This window comes from Aulonocara stuartgranti (assembly GCF_965226115.1).
Source record: "Aulonocara stuartgranti genome assembly, chromosome: 1".
NCBI classification, from domain to species: domain Eukaryota; kingdom Metazoa; phylum Chordata; class Actinopteri; order Cichliformes; family Cichlidae; genus Aulonocara; species Aulonocara stuartgranti.
The window spans coordinates 23,028,339-23,048,623 of NC_138939.1; the positions used below are offsets into that span (position 1 = coordinate 23,028,339).

A 20,285-nucleotide genomic window follows, 5' to 3' on the forward strand; every position below is an offset into this window, starting at 1 on the left:
TGTTTATGTTTGCATGTATAGTATTGATTGATTGATTGATTGCAGTATTTTCACTACTACTGATTGCTGCCTGTAAGCTAAATTGGCCCTGAGGGGGCAATAAACTCTAGTAAGATAGTTTACTCAATTAGAAACTTGCTCTTTTTAGGTACATTACAGACTCCACCTTCCTCAAGATTAACTAGGGGCATTAAAAGAAGGAACACAAATTGACAGGTCCTCTATTTCAAAACCCACTGAAGACAAAATGGCAAGGGAGCATCTCACCCACACAGTCAGGGCCTTTCTTTGCTTTGCTGTTGTTATTCACTATCCCGCACAGTGATTAATTTGTTGGAAAATCTATAGTAAAGGCTTTGTTGTTTTCCCCCATCACCTGCACAATCCCTTTTTTGTTCTGCCTCCTCAGTAGCACTCTACCCACCATCTCCAATTTCTACTTTTTTTTTTCATTATTTAAAGTTGCAGTGTAAATGATTTGGCAAGAGTTTCAAAACTCTTACAGTTAAGTTCAGTGGAGAACAATGTGGCACTGTTTCAAAGCTATTTGCTAAATTTATCTGCAAAGGCAGCATATTAGGTGGCTATTTTCTCCATATGTTTCTCCATATCTTTGAGTAACTACATTACAAAGTTACTTATCCATCCATCCATCTTTATTATTATTATTGTTACATATTATGTATGAGCAGTGACAAAGAAAGTAGTGGCTTAAAAATATTAATATAAGATCGCAACATTTACCCATGACAACTATATTTGACCTCGAGGTCAACATAACAAAATAATTTAGGCACATTTTATGTGACTATGTGACATGATTATGTAATTTGCTAATGACATGCAATTGTTTAATTGATCATCAGCAAGTGTGCACAGCTCTATACCAACAGAAGTTTTGGTAGTTTGCAGGTCTGGGGCATTCAGGTGTGTGTCAACACTAGAGCAGGGCGATATGACCAAAAATATTTATCACGATATGCATTTGAAAATTTGCGATAACGATATAACTGACGATATAATTGACACTAGACAAAATACTTTACAACTCCACAACTTTATTAGTGCAAAAAAAAAAACATCAATGTATTTTCACTTAAACAAGCAGCTGTTTTTTATGTGCATTAAAGTTATATAAAAATGTAACAGTGCAAATGCAAATGCCTTGCTGACAGTTTAACCAAAAGGCATTTCCAGTGGAAATTGGCCGACATATCCTCAGCATAACCATGTTTAATATCCACAAAACTTAAAAAGAGGTTATACACACACACAATACGGTAATATTATGTTGAAGCACAGTACGTATCACTCCGCGAGGCTCCTGCCTATGATAGCTGTAATGCTCTGACAATCCATCGAGCGGTGCGGCGTCGTAGGTTAGCAAAGTCGTACTAAAATATTTGACAGATTTTCGAGCGCCGTGTACCAAATAAAATTGTTTCAAGGTCAGTAAACACAACCAGAATTCATACATAAGGCACACGGGATTATAAGGGGCACTGTCGATTTTCAGAAAAATCAAAGGATTGATTTTAAGTGTGCAGTATTTCCAAAAAAACACGGTAATAACGACGGCCCGCTAGCATGCGCTACCAAAAATAGTGCTTTGTTGTGTATCTGACGGATGAAAGCTAAACCAGTGCCACACCACTGAAATTGCAACATTTTTACAAACCAATTCTGGTTCATCCGTTTCATTCAACAATCCGCTTTCGCCCTTCTCATTCTCCGTCGCCACCGCCATGCTTTTTCTGCCATGTGCGTATGAAAACAAAGGCACTGCGGATGCGCGTTTTACCCATATTCTATCGCGATATTTCATTTTCTTATCGTTGCCCAACATTATACCGGTATTACCGTGAACGGTATGATATGACCCAGCCCTAGTCAACACAATGCCAAAATCTTGCCCAGAGTGGACATCCCAGCAAATTCACACCAAGGCCAGTCAGTGCAGTGTTCAGAGAAAGTGCAAAAATCCAACAGCTACATCTAAGACTCTACAAGCCTTAGTTAGCATGTTAAAGTTCATGTCAGTAGAATTTGAACAACACTGAATAAGTATGGCTAGTTTGCTAGGGCTGCTAGTTTTTACAAAACTTTGACCTGAACAAACCACAAGGCATCTGGAACAATATCCTCACAGATGAGACATATGTAGACATAATGTACAGTGGCACATTTGCTGAAAACCAATCATGGCATATCAGCACCAACCACCATGCAGTCACTGAGTAGACCATGAAACCTTCTATACACCAAACTACATTCTAGACTCAAAATATGAGGCCATTTGAGAGCTTAACAGCGTCAACGCGTTTGCACAGTTAGCTCGTTAATGCGTTAGTGCCGTGCAGGATTTGCACGGGCCAATCCACGTTAACTCGCTAACGGGCATTTGCCGCGTTAATGCGGTTATGGCGTTAACATCGTATTAACGAGATTAATGCTGACAGAAAAAGAAAAAGTTAGGTTTTTTGACTTAAAACCCAAAAGTTAACATAACATAGCATAACCCTAAAAACATTTTTTCCCTCTAGGTTTTACCTCCGCATCACATGCTACTCAAGCCATGGCAATACAGAATTTACAACTCACTCTTGGGTGACTACACAATCAAGATTTCTGGCCTATCCCACCAGAGCATTTGAACAAATGTCATGCTAATTCACATTATGGTTACAGTAAGCCAATAAAAACAGTATACTTGCCTACATCTTTACTATAACAGTAGATGTGCCTGTCATCTGTGGTGGTAGACTTCCGCAGGCACAAGCATTCTCCACTGCAACCACTGAACATCCAAGGTATGGACATTGAGGCTGTGGACAGCTACAGGTACCTTGGTGTTCATCTGAACAACAGACTGGACTGGACTCATAACTCAGACGCCCTCTACAGGAAAGGGCAGAGCAGGCTGTACCTGCTGCGGAGACTCAGGTCGTTTGGAGTGGAGGGCCCACTCCTGAAGACCTTCTATGACTCTGTGGTGGCTTCTGCTATCTTTTATGGTGTGGTCTGCTGGGGCGGCAGCATCTCTGCCGGGGACAGGAAGAGACTGAACAGGCTGATCCGAAGGGCCAGCTCTGTTCTAGGATGCCCTCTGGACCCAGTGGAGGTGGTAAGTGACAGGAGAATGGCGGCTAAGCTGTCATCACTGTTGGACAACATCTCCCACCCCATGCAGCAGACTGTGACAGCACTGAGCAGCTCCTTCAGTGGGAGACTGCGGCACCCACGGTGTGGGACGGAGAGATTTCGCAGGTCTTTCCTCCCCACTGCTGTCAGACTCCACAATAAAGACTTTAACTGATCAAACACACACATCCACACATGTGCAATAACACTAAGTGCAATAATCTTTTCTGGCATCGTTGTATTTTTACTCAGTTGTATATAGCATTTGTATTCTATTTTTATCTTATTGTATATTTTATTCTATTCTATTCTACTGTATATAGTATTTTATTTTATTCTATTCTGTACAGTTGTGTACTGTATTTATTCTTATTGTATTCTAATTTTTGCTTCATGACTTTTGCACTGTCCACTTCCTGCTGTGACAAAACAAATTTCCCACGTGTGGGACTAATAAAGGTTATCTTATCTTATCTTATCACACAGTTGAAATTATAGTGAACTTTAACTGTGTAATTCCATCAGTGCAACAACAAAGTTGACTCATATGTTTCCCGGGCTGGCTATTGATTGGCTCTTTAGCTTTCTCTGGGTTTTATTATGTTATAATGTTTTGCACAAAGTATTGAGAGCTGCTGAAAACTGTCTGATGTAAGTGCAGTTATATGTCTCTACCTCCTGCAGCTTCTGCATCCTTTCCAGGTGAGTGGCACTTCATCTTAAGTGACCCATTTACCTTTGTAACAGCTACCATGATTTCAGGTAGAATTCTCTGAAAGATTGTCTTATTTTTGCCTTGCATTTTTTGAAAAAAAAAAAAAAAAAAAAAGGAAGAAGAAGAAGAAGAAGAAGAAGAAGAAGAAGAAGAAATAATAAATACTGGACTGCTTAATGACTGCATGCCTGTTTGGAAAATTTTCACTTTATTAATTTCACTTTGCAGCTTATGTAACTGCATTAAATTCAGTTATACTGTGAAATAACTTGCATCATCTTGTGCAGCAGCAGTGCTTCCTCTAATCCCTGGGGGGGGAAAGGCATGAACTAGATTAGAAATGTTGCAACTATTACCTAAGATGCATTTAAACCTAAGGTTTAACCTAAGTATGTATTCCCTGCCTCTCTCTATCTGTAAAGCAAAGTTGTGAAGAAGCAAAGCGTAAAGTAAAAGGATGACAGCAATGCTAACCTGCACAGTGATGTGCAACAACGTTCTGCATGATTTGATTAATGAAAAATGTGATTAATGGTTTCATAGAAAATAAAATAAACATGAAGTATTTATTTGGCCAGTAATTAACTCTTCCCACAAGAGTAAACTCAGTTTTTAATTGTTTTCTGTCTTTTATTAGGTTAAACGACTTGGTTATCAAACATAATTTGGTTAGTTAACAAAAATGAGCTATGGCTATATCCAGTGTTGGGGAGTAACGGAATACATGTACCGCCATTACGTATTTAAAATACAAAATATGAGTAACTGTATTCCGTTACAGTTACCATTTAAAAAGGTGGTATTTAGAATACAGTTACTTTGTTGAAATAAATGGAATACACTGCGGTACTTCCCTGTTTCATATTGTCGCGGGTCAGGACTGTTTGGGTTTTGTTTGACAGCTATGTTCTGTTGTTCCAGGCGGCAGCGTTGCGGTTGCCATGGTTACAGGGTGACGCTCTCTCTCTGCGTGTTTCTTGGGTGAGAGAGCGCCTTTTTGTTGTTGTTGTGCTAAGCTAATAGGCAGAATGCAGAATGTAGCATCATGGGCAGTGTAGTCCGTGCTGCAGGGAGAATGGACTGCCATACTCGTTATGTGTCTGTGAGCGCGAAAAGGGAGAAAAAGGGAAAGCACGAGCTGTCATCGAGCAAAAACGGGAGCTGGAAGCATGTAAATATAATAATAACCACTGCAGCCAAGAAGAGTGCCTGACGAGCCCAGTTGTAAGTAAGCTATTAAGACTCGACTGTACACTGTGTTCGTGTTTTCCTCCGAAACAATAAGTTCCGTTGGAGCAGCCTTTCAACGCCTCTCTCTGTCTCTCGTTAGCAAACTTGACCCAGACAACAAAGTAAAGCTATTTTTCGGCTACGAGCCCGACACGGAACCCGTATTAGTCAGAGGTCCCTTTACTACAGTTCGGAGCCGCGGACCTTCAGTAATAGTAATAAATCACACAGCAATAGTACATTCACGTTGTTGTAAAATGCATGATAATATGTTAAGTAATCCAAAGTATTCAGAATACGTTACTCTCATTGAGTAACGTAACGGAATACATTACAAAATACATTTTGGGGCATGTAATCTGTAATCTGTAGTGGAATACATTTTAAAAGTAACCTTCCCAACACTGGCTATATCCTATTCCATTGTATGTGTGTCAAGACAGCAAACTCTAACTGGAAAACTATGCTTTCTTTAACCCATTTCAATTTTCTGTGTGAGATAAAAAAAAAAAAAAACTACAAAGAAAACTTGACCTATTTAGTCTTGCTCCTTAAATTAGGGCAGAAAGCACAAAAGGTTGCAAATTGACAATAGGTCAAAAAGAGTGACATTCTCTCCCCCGAATGCAAATTCTACAAACGTTGTTCTCTTTTTAGTCCAGCCCCTAACTTTTTTAGACCGCTGCCCCTGCAACCAGGTCCAGGATAAGCAGCATGACATGGATGGATGGCTGGATTTTAAGGTGTCATTTTTTTAAAAAACTGTGTTTTATAATCAGTATACTCTAGGCCCACTAGGAGTGGATCTTTTTCTTTTTTCAAAAGAAGTATTTCAATGCCAGTGTTTCCTTTTAAGTTCAAGGTTTGTTTTCAATGCCAATTTTTAGTTTCTGCACCAAAATTGACCATCACTGTGCTGTTGTTCTTTAACGTGTTTTTATAAGCCAATGAAGGATTTAAAAATATGCAAAACAGTTACATAAGATTTCTAAATTATTAACTTCTTTATGTGGCTTAGACAGAGTTGGAGATATAAATGCCTTATGTAAGGTCTTATATTATTAAAGAGGACAAGTTTCAGTGGTGTATGTGCTGAGGTTCAAGTGGGCTCATAATTGCTTAAGAGATCTGAACTATTTATAGCTGTAGCATCGTACAATATTGACATGCCTTTGTTTTTTGTTATTCTGGCATCTCAGTGGATCAAGCTGAACCCATTATGCATCATTTTCAGTTCTATAGTAGTTTTGCATTATTGACAGTTCTAAAATTCTTTATTTATCTTATACATGGTTGTAGTTCATATCTTCTGGTAATTCTTTGCTTGAAACAAGCAGTTTAAGCGCCTCTCCTTTTAATAAGGGAACCATCCCTTTTACATTCTTATGAGTGGCTGCTGATTGTAAGCGAAAGGTTTGAAAAGTAAGTGGATGGGGTTGCTTTGTTCACTGCTAAACGCCTTGTGAAGATACATCCACTCACCGGCCACCTTATAAGCCCCACCTGTTCCAACTCATCGTTTATGTAAATATCTAGTCAGCAGTGTTGGGTAAGTTACTTTAAATTAGTAACTTAGTTACATTACTAGTTACTTCTATCAAAAGTAACTCAGTTGCTTCAAGTTACTCGTTACTTTCATTTATTTTCATTTATTTTTCATTTATTTATTTATTTCACACTTGGTACAACAATTCAAACAAACCAACCACACTTTCTATCAAAAAGCACTACAACCATGTGTGAAAAGGAGCAGGAAGAAGAAAATATTCTTATTAAACCCTGCCCCCTATCTACAATCCAATTTATATTACAAGTGGGCACCAAAAATCAGGGAACAAACTAACATTAACATTTATCTCTGGTCCTAACCCAAACCAAACAACAAATTTACAATCAGAATATACCACTCCACATAGTAACAAGGAGAAAAATAAAATTAAAATAAATAAAACAAAAAATTATAATGGATCCTTTTTCAATGAACTCCAATTTCATTCACATTCTTCATATTGAGTTATCGTTTTAAGCATGTACCACTTTTTAAAACAATGTAAATTTATACAATTCTTTCTTTTCAAAGTAACTAGTTACTAGGGAAAGTAACTTTGGTTTTTCTCAGAATTCTCTTGTTAATGTGTTGCTTCCGTAGCTGGATACCCAGCAAGAGTGCCAGTCTTCTAGCTTGCTTACTTGCCACAAGTGCACTGTGCCACCTACCAGTAGAAAAAAAAAAATAATGTGCACATTTCCACGAGAGAAATCCCACGCCTGGACCGTTGTTGACCGCCGCCATGATTCTAGCCTACGTCACAGCGTCAGGTGCGCTTTTTACATCCAACACAAAAACTGCAGTCGTGGTGCTTTCGATTGTACTCAGAACTCGGAAATTCTGCCTTCCGAATAGGAAGATGTAGGTAACACCAGACTGCAGATGAGCTGCATACAGGGCTGGACTGGGACAAAAAAATCGGCCCAGGCATTTTGACTAGAGACCGCCCACCATTATAGGAAAAGTCATAAAGCCTTTGAATGAAAACAAACGCTGTTGTGACAGTGATGTACACTGTTTTGATGGTATATATGTATCAATCTATCAATCGTTTGTTGTAAGATTCAGATAATTATTTTTTAAAAGCTAGATATTTTAAATGAGAATAAGAAAGAAAAGTATTTCCTTGTGCCCCCCTCTGATGCCCTACCTGGCCCCCCTGGCAAAACTTTGCTAGATCCGCCCCTGCACAGTTACCAGCTGTCAGCTACGTAGAAAAAGGATCCTGGTGTTATTTGTCTCTCAGAAACAGTTCATAACTTCCCTTCAACTCATTCATGTGACCTAAAAGATAAACCTGATTCTCCATCACCTGTTCAGCTCTCATGATTCAGTAAGGACATCTCCTGGTTTCATCTTCATGTTTCCCTCTTACCAGATAACCAAACCGACATCATGACCAGAAACTTTTACGGCTGTGGCTCCAGCAAACATCAGCTGATACTAAAAATGTATATTAAATAAATTCTAACAACAGCTGATAAAGCTTAAATGCACTGCTGTTGTTTAGCGCAACATCCGCTGGCTTCCTCTTTCTGGCGCAAAGTGGGCGATAAACAAACAAGAGAGAAAAGCTGATCATTGATCAGTTTCAACAGGAGAGGGAGGGGGAAAGAACGAGAGAAGAAGAAGCAGCTGTGCAGCTCCAACTTTGTGTCTTTTTCCATCCTAGCTGAAGTACGGGACAAACTGCGTTCCTTTTCACCTCAATACGAAACGCGTAATATTTTCTCTGAATACGAGATTCTGTTTTTTACGGGACGGTTGGCAACTCTACTAACTAACCTTATGAACAAAATAAAGTTCAACATCAACATTATAGCACCCATCCAGCTGTATAGAAACTCTGTCATGCTAGCTAGTACGCAGTACGGAAAAAGTCAGCATAACGAAAATAAACTCCACCGAAACTTGGCATATATCTGACCCAGATAGACTGCAGGTCATAACTTCTTACCTGAAGTTCAGTTCACCTGACACTCAGACCAGCGGCCGCCTCGGGTCTCTCCTCCTCCTGCCTCCCCTTTCCCTCATCCACCTGCTGGCCTCCACCACTTGCTAATGTTACTGAATCTGTGGAAGCTCCGCGATAGCCACCACACGAAGAAACGAGTAACAACCCCTATCTAAATCCCACTAATGCGTTCCTGATTTTGGCATAATAACTAGTTACCGTGCTCGTTACCACAATAATAACGTAGTTACTGTAACGCGTTACTTAATAACGCATTAGTCCCAACACTGCTAGTCAGTCAATCACATGTCAGCAATGTGAAGCATTTAGGCATGTAGCCATGGTCAAGTTGATTTGCTAAAGTTGCTGAGAATCAGAATGAAGAAGAAAGGTGACTGAAGTGACTCTGAAAATGGCATGGTTGCAAAACAGAGCTTGACAACAGATAACAGATAAACAGATAGTTCATGCCAGATGGCTGGTCTGAGTATTTTAGAAACTGCTGATCTACTGGAATGTTTTTTGCACATTCTACCACACAAACATCTCTAGAGTTCACACAAAATAGTCTGAAAAAAGGAAGGCAGCAGTAACTCAAATAACCACTTGTTACAAGGTATCCAGAAAAGCATCTCTGAATGTGCAAGACTGTGAACTTTGAGGCGGATGGGCTACAGCAGCAGAAGACCGTACTAAGGTTCACTCCAGTCAGTCTAAGCTTTCTGTTCTTAGCTAAGAGTCACTAAGACTCAGCAAAATTTGACAAGAGAAGATTGGAAAATTATTGCATAAACAACATAAAAGCATGGCTCCATCCTCGCTTGTGACAATGGCCGAGGCTGGTGCTGGTTATGTAATGGTGTGGAGGATATTTTCTTGGCACATTTTGAACCAACTAAGCATTGTTTCAACGCCTACCTGAGTATTGTTGCTGACCATGTCCATCTCTTTAGAATCATCCTGCATTAACCAGGACAATGCGTCACTTCCCAAAGCTCAAATCAACTCAAACTGGTAACCAAAACCTAAATGTTGTCCAAAAAATAGTGGCTGGTGATTGCATTTCACCTCCAGTCATACAGTAATAATATAACAAGTCAACTTTAATTAGAGTACAAAGAGTACAAACAAAATATGAATTGTCACTTTGTGTGTGTGTGTGTGTGGGGGGGGGGGGGGGGCGTTTGTTTTTTTGTTTTGTTTTGTCTTTTTTTTTGGGGGGGGGGGGGGGGGGGGGGCATTAGAGATGAACGAAGTTCGGCTTGTGCACTATTCCCCTCCAGTATCTCAGCTTTTTTCTTATCTCTCTCATTCTAATGACCGCAATATGAACCATATGGGGTTTTTGTTGAAGCTGAAACCTCATCTTCTATATTTTATCCTGCCAGGTCGCACTGCCCTGAGTGAATTTGCATCTGATCGCGCCTTTTCATTTCACCTTGTATCCATTCACACCATCTCCACGTCTTCCTTGTGTTCTGCCTGAACACAAATGGGTCTAGATTAAATCCCCTTTAAGATCTTTTCATGTTGTGTTTGACAAATATGCACATTTCAGTGAAGAAAACAAAAAAAGTCACGCTATGGTGAAGCTGAATTTGAATTACTTTTAGTTATCCACTTACTACTTTTATAAGCTCTAAAATGTTAGGGGTGATATTAAGAGCACCTTATGAGTGAGTCATTTCCTTTAATTAATTGAAAAAAAATAGGTATACTTTTCTAATATTATATTTAAGTTCTTTCATAAAATACTTTCTCAAAACGCTTTATACTGTATCCATCAAACTGTCAAAATAGGTGGCAATGATATTTTTCTTTCTGCCTTTTCTGAGGTCAGTACTGAATCTTTTTTTTCAGAAATCATTCCTTCACTAAATATTTAAGGCTACCATTGGTGAGGACATCAGCAGCCTTCACAGTAGCCTCAGTCTGAGCGCATGCTCATTCAGCATCATGCTGCTTCTTCACAAATCAAGCCTGAAATATTCCCTTGTGTTGACCTGCTCAGTTCCTTTACCTGCGTCACTGAAGCCTAAGACAAGATGGTGATTGATTGCTTTCAGCAGGGGACCGGTGATGGAAATATCTACAGTCCAGTGGAGGAAAAAACCGAAGAGGGATACAAACACAGAGAGGCTAGCCTTTAGAAATGACTCTTTTATTTTTAACTAAATTACCCCAGATGACCCAGAGATGGATATAAAAGACTTCTCTCTGACTTATTTATGTACTGTTAAAGCCACGGGAAAATATTGAATCGTGAAGTTTGTCCTGCCCCCCTGTTTCCCCACTTTAATTTCATCATCTTTACTTCCTGGCTGACAAGCTCATTTCTCCATAGTTAGGAAATGCGAACACGACATGAGTTTCTAAACATGGAAATCAGCACTTCCCTCCATGTTGTCTATGATGTACGACTGATTGATTGATTGAGGTTATCGCTCGGTTACAAAGAGAACTGCCGACGTGTGGGCTATACTGAGCAATGCAAACACTATTACACTTAGCTGGGAAGAGCAAAACAAGAGATGACATGCAAGAATGAAGAGAGAAATTAAAAAAGATTTTTTTGGAGCCAATTAACAGCCATTATTATTATTATCATTATTATTATTAGCAGTGATACCAAACATCTTCTTTGGCATGGTTTGCTGATGGAGGTAAAAGTAGGTCTTTGTGGCAGTCACTCCTTGTATATTATACTCTAACTAACATTTCTTATTATAAGTAGCCTGAGAACATTTACATCATTTACATTTTACAAACACTTGACCAAACCGACAGCTTGGGTAGCTTAGAAGGACGTAAATTCAAGTTTGTGCATTTTATGAATTGTGAAGTGTTTTGGTGAGTTGTATGCATTAAATGCATAGCACTGGTCCTTGCACTGTTGTAATGCAGGACTATTCTCCCAGTAAGCTCTGGTTGACTTCACCCATGAAAAAAAGCAACAAAAATGGCAAAATGCCTAGATGAAATCAATGTAGGTCTCCAAGGTGTTGCTATTTTTTTCAGTAATAAAATAAACCAAACAAAAGTCAGCATGTTTTATATTGGTTAAAAATTACACCTACGTGATGCTGTTGTGGGGAGTGGTCTGTGGCGCCGCTGCGGGGAAGCTGACAAAACAGAGCGGCATCAGCAATTACGCCTCACCTGCATTGAGGAATGAACTGGGTTCTATTGTTGTGTACCTGTGGCTGGCAGCTGCAAAGCTTCAGCTGGGTGTTAATCTCGAAATTTCTACTTTATTCCCAAAATGACAGTTAATATTCAAACTCAAACACCGAGCTGACAGCACAACTGAAGCGGCCTCTGCCAAATACAAAATGCTGTGTCTGTTTTTTGGACACTTTTTGTAGTTTTAACGACCAAAAGTAATACTGCCAATCTGTTACAACACTAACAAACAAAAATATCCTGTCTGTGTGTGGGTTTGTTTGTTCATATTCATTAATCCTAATTGAGGGAAAATGTTTCATGAATTGTCATTTTTTTTAACTTAAAGTCATATCACCCAGCCTTAGCTGTAGCTGAAAACATCTGCACCAACCAGTACTGTTGTAACTATTGTTAAAAATGGACGCCTCTTAAATGATTGATTTTAATTTTTCCCCCATTGCATTGAAAATTGTAAGTATTTTCCAGGGTATCTCTACCGTTTGAAATTCTAGTATTGTAAAAACCCTAAAGGAAAGTGCCAAATAATTCATCAACATGTTATTATAGGCTCACCTTTAATTGCAGATCTGACAAATCTCCAATGTAAAACCTTTAAATATAATTTCATTTCATGCAGTGGTCTTCAAACAAACAACAAGAGTAAGAAAGAGTGGAATAAGAGTGGAAAGGAAAAAATAAAAGAAGGATCGACTGAATAACAAAAGCAGAAAAGCGCTACAGCCTTAGAGGAGGGAAACTGTTCTTATGAAAACATTTTAAATAAGCCAAATAAAGACAGAGAGCCAATATGTGCAGGCAAACTCTAAGAAAATGGGCTTCATGTGTCAAAGCATTCAGAGCCTACTACCCATGATGTGACAGGCAACATGGCATTCGGTGTAAATCAACAAAGAGCACAGAGTATGCAAACAGTTCAGATCTCACTTCATATCAGTCAGTTTCACCATATATGTACATGTAAATCCAATGTTTGACTTTTCAATGACGTGCTGTGCCTTTTCAGATTTATAACATGTACTGTGGGCACAACTACTGCAGAGCTTCGAGCGGAGGGAAGTCATAGCAACAAGAAGAATGATGCAGAGAATAGCAAGGCTCAACATGCAGGAGACAAATCCCATTAAGTACACGGGTGAATATTATTCAGGGAAAAGAGATTTACCTTCATAAGCTGACGATTTTGAAATGTTTGGACTTGAAATTGTTCTCTTTGTGCTGTAAAACTGGGTTCAGACTGACACCGAAACTCAACAGTTTGCACTGAGGTTAGACTTTCCTCAAGAAACAGGAGTGCAGAGGAGAGAGAAAATCCTCTAACCCTGTTGTGTGGATGCACTGCGTGGGCTGCCAGGGTCTTTTACTCAGGCATCCAATAATATTGGTTAATTGCTAGATTTCTCTAGCCTCTCTCAACTTGCATCACGAGTAGGCGTGGAAGAGTTTACAGCAGGGGTATATTGCTGCTGACAGAATACAGTGTTCTCATTCACTCTCTCTCTCTCTTAATTGTCATTCCCCGCTCACAGGCACATTTCTCTGGCAGATTCCCTTGAGAGAGGTTTCCCCAGAATCTACGTAAAAGGATTCCTTCCCACGCCATGGTCTTAGGAACATCTTATTTTCATCCACCCGCGCTTTGCTCATGCACACACACACACTCCCTCTCACCCTGGCATTGTGTCCTTGTGTCTCCCTGCTCTCTCTTATATTTTCATTTTCTCTCTCTCTCTCTTGTTTTTTTTTGCCTCTCTCTCTCTCTCTCTCTCTCTCTCTCCATTTTTAACCCCCACACCCCCCACCAGTAACTTATAGATCCTCTGTGGGAGGTAGCATCTCCCTCACACAGCAGGCGTGGGCCCTTACTCTGACAAATTACATGCTGGGCCCACCAGCTTTGCGTGGGGGGAGAAAAGCTTTAAGTTAAGAAGAACGAATGGCTCTGATTGGACAGTGGAACTCAGGGGCTGTATCTTGGCAAGCAGTATTTGATCGGGCTCAGGGAAGAAGTGAGAAAGTACAGGGAGAGCTGCAACACCGTATATCAAACCCACAGTATCCTTTAAGAAATGACCACAAACCACACACACTGCTTAAAACTGTCAAGCTGTCAGCTATAACAACAAAAACTGATGGCCAAACATTAGCCATGATAAGGTATAAACATTTGTCTCAACAGTGTGTAGCTTGAAGCTTCAACTTTGGTCTAGTTGATTTTTCTCAATAAATCACTTACAAGTGTTCCTTGGCTAACTGCTGGGCCAGAGAAATTGCTGTGGGATCTCGATCTAAGGCCAGGACCGTGACTTCGGGAACTGTGCTCAGAATTGCTTTGGTATGACCACCACCTCCAAATGTCATGTCCAGCACCACCTACATGTGAGAAAGCACAAGAACAGTTCTCACAACATGACTCCATATACGTGAATCATCTTTTATCATCACAATGTTAGTTCATCATTTAAGTGTTTAACTCACGGTGGTGCACTGACATGTGTCATGCATAGGCACCCACATTTTCACACATTGTCACCTTCCATTTTAGTCTGTGACACCATCTAGATCTGTATGGTAAAAAGTTCTGATTGGGGGAACTCCCCAGCCTCTTTATCAAGTTTAAAGTCTATACCTCAAGAACTATGGTACCAACAACAATAGGTGAAAGAGTGTGTTTATCCACATAACTTTTGAAGCACTTACCTGATTTTTAAAAATGAGGTCCAGGTTTTATATCATCAAACACATTTTAATACTACACAAAGATTACCATGGTAAATACAAAATGCAGTTTTTTACATGATGATTTTATTAATTAATGGGGAAAAAGGTTAACCCAACCCACCTGGCTCTGTGTGAAAAAAGTAATTGTCCCCAAAACCTAATAATGGGTTGTGCTAACCTCAGAGGCAAGAACTGCAATCAAGGAGTTGTTCATAATGTGCAATGAGTCATTGAGTTTGGCCCCATTATCCTTGCAGAATTGTTTGAATTCTGGGTAGGGGGAGGGTTTTCGATTAGGAATGGGCTGTTTAAATCATGTCAAAACATCACAACTTGATATAAGTCTGGACTTTGACAAGGCCACTCCAAAAGACTTTATTTTGTGTTATTTTTCCATTGAGAGATGACTTGGTGGTATGTTTCCCTTCATTGTTCAGTTGCATAACCCAAGTGTGCTTGAGTTCAGGAAACAAACTGATAGCTGGACATTCAGGATTTTCTGGTAGAAAGCAAAATTCATGGTTCCATTAATTACAATAAATCGTCCAGGTCCTGAAGCAGTAAAGCAGTCCCAGACCACACTACCATGTTTGACTGTTCAAGTTTTGCCTCATTGTTCCCAAGAGTATTTTCCCAAAAGTTTTGGCGATTAACATTTGGTCAGAAGTGGATTTCTACTTGAAATGGTCTCATGAATGCCATTTTTACCCAGTCTCTTTCTTATTGCAGTATTATGAACACTACCTTAACTGAGGCCTCCAGTTTTTGTTGTTCTGGGCTCTTTTATGACCTCCTGAGTCATTGATGCACTCTTGGAGTAATTTGGTTGGCTCCTGGGAAAGTTCACCAGTCAAGTTTTCTCCATTTGTGTATAAGAGCTGGAGTTCCGAACCCTTAGGAATGACTTTGTAACTCTTTCCAGACTGATAGATGTCAGTGACTTTGGTCCTTTTTTAACATCTTTTACCCTTCACTTTGTCAGACAGGTTCTATTTAAGTGATTTCTTGATCCAACAGATCTGGCAGTAAGCAGGCATGGATGTGGCAAGAGAGATTGAACTCCATTTTACAAAAATGTGATTAGTCACAGTTAATTCATAACTACAGGGGTCAATTACGTTTCACATAGGACTAGTTTGGATAATCGTTTTACCTTAATAAATGAAATTATCATTTTAAAAGACTTAACAAAAAACAAGAAAACAGGAAGGGGGAAAATACCTTTTAACAGCACTGTATGAATGCATTATAGCTCAGACCAAGCCTTCAAAAGAATTCATTTGAATTTTTCACATTCAGTTCGGGGCAATCAAATTTAGCAATAAAGACGTTAAAAAGGAAGTGATTTCACGATCATTACAACACACTGAGGGGTGTTGTAATTAATAAAAAGTATTTTTATTTCATGGATTAACAACATTAAAGCTAAAATTTACATAAGCCGTAAGTTCAAGGTAAACATGCTCAGTATATACATATAAAACTAACATTTATCCAAGGTATCCTGTACCTGGACTTGTTTCAAAGTAAGGTTTGGCGATATGTAAAAGTTTTCCAACCGACAATCGTCAGTCCAATAAATGACGATAAAGGCATGTGCAGGCGCACATGGGTGGAGCAATGTAATCATGCGTGGATTTGTGCATTTAGAATTTATACATTTTGTTTGGAGGGAATATTTTACCTTCTTTTCTTGTTTGTTTCAGTATTAATATAGCTACTTTTCGGATTCTTCATTTATTTATTTATTTAAGAAGGCAGTTGCTGTTTGTTTCCCTCCCCACCATTGTGTTGTTGTTTTTTTATTTAAATAAAATGTTGTTGTTTTTTAACATAGGCTACTGCCTTTCTTTCTTTCTGTTATGAATTTGAGTAAATGAATCGCTGCATTTGGGTGCACTCTGAGGAGGGTGCATTTGTTTGCAGATGGAAGAGGGTGCCATTAAAGAGCCCTATTATTTTTTCCATTGACTGCTTCTCTTAGCTTCAACCAACATTATTAGCAAACATACTCATGGGCAAATAAATAAATCGCTCTTCTAAAAACAATCGGTGAAAGGCTCAGCCTATCGTAGATAGTCGATATATTCGTCCAGTCGCCCAACCCTTATTTTAAAGCCACAATTATAAAGGCCTATAAGTACCAAAGTACCTCCTGATCATAATGAAATAAATGTAATTTCAAAATGTCTCAAACTAAAGGGCAAAAGCTGGCCAAAAACCGAGACAGACTGCCCAATATTTTACCATATCTTAACCTTAATGTCGGCAAATATCTCTCCAAACTATGTCTGAAAAATGTAGCTTATTGAACAGTTCGTCATGTATACATTACAAATAAACAATACAATATTTCCCCCCAAACCTTCTGCAACTTTCTTGGCTGTGACAGGGAACCCACACTCAGTGCACCAACAAGCCTGGGAGCGCAACCTAGCCATTCAGCAGGCAAAATTTTTCTTTAGCACAGTCTTTAGCCTGTGGCAATAACGCTGTGTAAACTGGGATTGATTGACAATTTCTGGTAAACTTAGTGGAGCTTTTATTAGAAGTTTAATCATTATGAACGTGGCGGTTAGCACTGTCACCTCACATTAAGAAACTCCTGGGTTTGAATCAAGGCTGGGACCTTTCTGTGTGAAGTCTAGGGGTGGGGGAAAAAATCGATACTATGTAGTATCGTGATATTTTGTTTGCTAATAATGTATCAATACAGGGACAGCAGAAATCGATATTTTGTTACAAAAGAGGTTTTTGTGCTCAGAGCATGTTGATCCTTTTTCTGAACAAGAATCCTGACATTCCTTCACTGTCCAAATGTGTTTAACTTTTTTTTGGCAGCAATAAACATGACAGTTTACTTATTTTAATTTAAGACATGTTTTATTTTAATTAAGTTTAAAACTTTTTTATTTAATGTAAAATTATATTTTGTTTTAATTTACTTTCAAGTTCTTCAGTTGCTGAATGGGCTGCATAGTTTTCATAAATTGCATAGTTCAGAATAGCTATAATTGTACCAGATGGTTGCATTCAGTTAAGTTGGGACTAAACTGTAATACAAACGTTCAGTTTGTCAACAATAAAACTGACTGAAATGAGAGAAAGACTGAGTGTGAGACTTTGATATTAGATAAAATGAATATTGATAAAGTTTACCTTTATGTACAGAATCTGAATATCGCAAAATATTTTAAAATATTGCAATAATATCGTATCGTGCGTTAAGTATTGTGATAATATCGTATCGTGGGATGTATGGTGATTCACACCTCTAGTGAAGTCTGCATGCTCTCACTCCGTCTGCGTGTGTTCACTTTGGGCTCTTGATGTGAATGTGAGCGTGGATGGTTGTCTGTCCTGTGCCAGACTGGTGACCAGTCCAGGGTGTACCCCGCCTCTCACACCATGGCAGCTGACCCAGAAATGGATGGATGGATGGATGCTAATCCAGAAATTCCAGATGAAGATCTGGACTGCATAATGCATACATTTTATATAAATATATAAATATAATATATATGTTAATAAATAAATATAAATGTTACTTAAGTTTCACTGAAACCAATAGCTATTCTTTTGCTTTTAGTCCCAAATTCACACAGAATTATCACCTGACTTTGTAGTTTCAATCGGTTTTACAGAGGGCTTTTAGTCCACAGCATCTTTAGTCCACTGTTTTGCTTTGACGGCTCAAAACTTCCCTGAACTTTAGTTCACTCCCCCTGCAGGAAATCAGAGTCATTTTAAACAGCAGGAGGCAGTTGTTTTCAGCAACAAAGCTCTAATAAACTGGATGTGACGATGTGCTAATGCAAATGTATTCATGTTAGCCTTAGAGCCTAAATTATACTGTAAGAACTTTTTTGAGAAGCTTTTTGATACCTGCAGTGACAGAAATGCCTGAAAACAAATATAAACACTTCACCAAATCCCGTAATTCAAGGTAACTGAACCAAAATTAATGGAAGTGCTGTTATTATGTTAATGCACATGACCTTAATCCTCACACAACAGACTCTTTCATCATATAACCGCCTTGATGAAGAGAACACTCCCAAGTCGCTCCCATAGGAATCTTTCTCATCTCTACCAACCTTCTTATCAATCCAATTCAAGAGATTACCTGATTAAATAAAAACCATATATGTACTGTTTATCAGTGGTGAAGCAAACTTGACATGCATCATCATTTCAGAAGCTATAGACACATTCAGCCCCCAGTTTCCAGTTAAAAGGGTTACTCACTGTTTTGTCTGTCCTAAAGAGATCTTTACCTCAGTCTTTTTTTTTACTTATAAACCTCTTTGCTTTCTTTTCCCTTGATATTGCAGTGTTCTGCTGATAGACAATAATTGTGTCATACACACGCACACGCACACTAGTGCTCAGCATGCATGTACAAGACACCATCAGACAGGCCCTAATGGATCGTGTCTCATCATCAATTTAGTTGTGAAGTCATGGCCTTAACAGTCAGCTCAATCGCTGTTAGTGTGCTCTTTGTTTCAAGTGCAGCAGGGAAGCACTATAGTAATAAGGCTGCAGGAATCCCTGTAAACCAGAAGAGTCAAACTCAGTTCACGGGCTGCACGCAGGCCGATTCGATCTCCACCACTCCTTTACAGTATGCGCTGTTTTAACAAAATTAGGTGCAGTTTCAACAATATGTGCTATAATGCATCAGCAGGACACAGTGGTTTAACCACCTTTCTTTGGTGTGGTATGAAAAACTTCTTTGTCAGTAGGAAGACTGTAAAAGTGAGGATGATTCAGAACTCTGACTCGGATTAAATTAACAGTTCAGACAACCAATCTCATAATGTCATCCATTCTTAACAACGTATACCCTCCTTTCTGCAATTTTCACACTTTTCAGAGCCAGCCTGGGGACCAGATTGGACCTTTTGGCAGGGCAGAACTGCTGTGAAGTCAGCATACACTACCTGCAAACTGTTTCATCGACGAACAGTGTCTTTCAGTTCTTGATGTAAAGAAAGACCAAGTCAGAAAGATGAGAAAGTGAAAAAAACTATTGCCTTGATTTCATTGTGATGTTTCTCAGTTTTTTAGCACACAAGTTTCTGTTTGCTCCATAAACCAACTCTTATTCTATTTTACTTTTTTTTAAAGCACTGTAAGAGAAGACAAACGAAGGGAAAATGTGTTTGAACGTTTGTTAAAAATATTAATCATCGACTTCAAAATAATCTCATATGTGGATGTCAGTGTTTTTTTTTATTTTATTAATCAAGTATTGAGAGCGGGGCAGTCAGGAAATGTTTTACGCAGGATATATGTAACGCTTATCGACCATTCTGCGGGGTCTTTGCTGTTACCAGCTGTAACAACTGAATAAGACATGCAAAAAAAAAAGAAAAGTTTTCCTATCCAGACATTTTTCCTTATATATTCTTGACTGAGCCTGCTACAAAAAAAGGAAAAAAAGAAATCACAGCATGTTCAATCAGTCTGAATGGTCTGACACTGTCTGAATAATTCGCTAGATTATCTTTTACTTTTCATCTTCTACATGTCTGCTCTGTGATTTATTATAATGTCAGCAAATGGTCGGGAACAGATGTAAAAGGACACAAAAAGGAAATGCCAGCTATTTCCCACAAAAACATTAAACATGTCGATCGATAGTGACGTTGAAGGTGGGGTGTGTGCGTGCATGTGTGAGGGAAGAAGTGATCAATGGCGGTTCCCTCTCCTTTCCAGCGCACAGCAGCAGATGGGGAGGGGGTGTGGGCTAGTGGGATGAGTCACACGCATAATGAACTTGCCTG

At 39.0% G+C, this 20,285-nt stretch overlaps 1 protein-coding gene across 5 annotated transcripts in view; it reads right to left on the bottom strand.

Moving 5' to 3' along the window:
* The window catches only part of mettl15 (methyltransferase 15, mitochondrial 12S rRNA N4-cytidine), a 62,940-nt gene that overhangs the window by 13,597 nt on the left and 29,058 nt on the right, over nt 1-20,285 (bottom strand). For 4 of the 5 annotated variants that reach the window (XM_082528643.1, XM_082528645.1, XM_082528642.1 and 1 more), the window contains one exon: nt 14,009-14,145. In XM_082528643.1, the coding sequence (XP_082384769.1) occupies nt 14,009-14,145 (137 nt within the window). Of the gene's footprint in view, nt 1-14,008; nt 14,146-17,765; nt 17,970-18,107; nt 18,219-20,285 lie in introns of those variants that run through there. The other variant, XM_082528646.1, reaches the window with a different exon arrangement.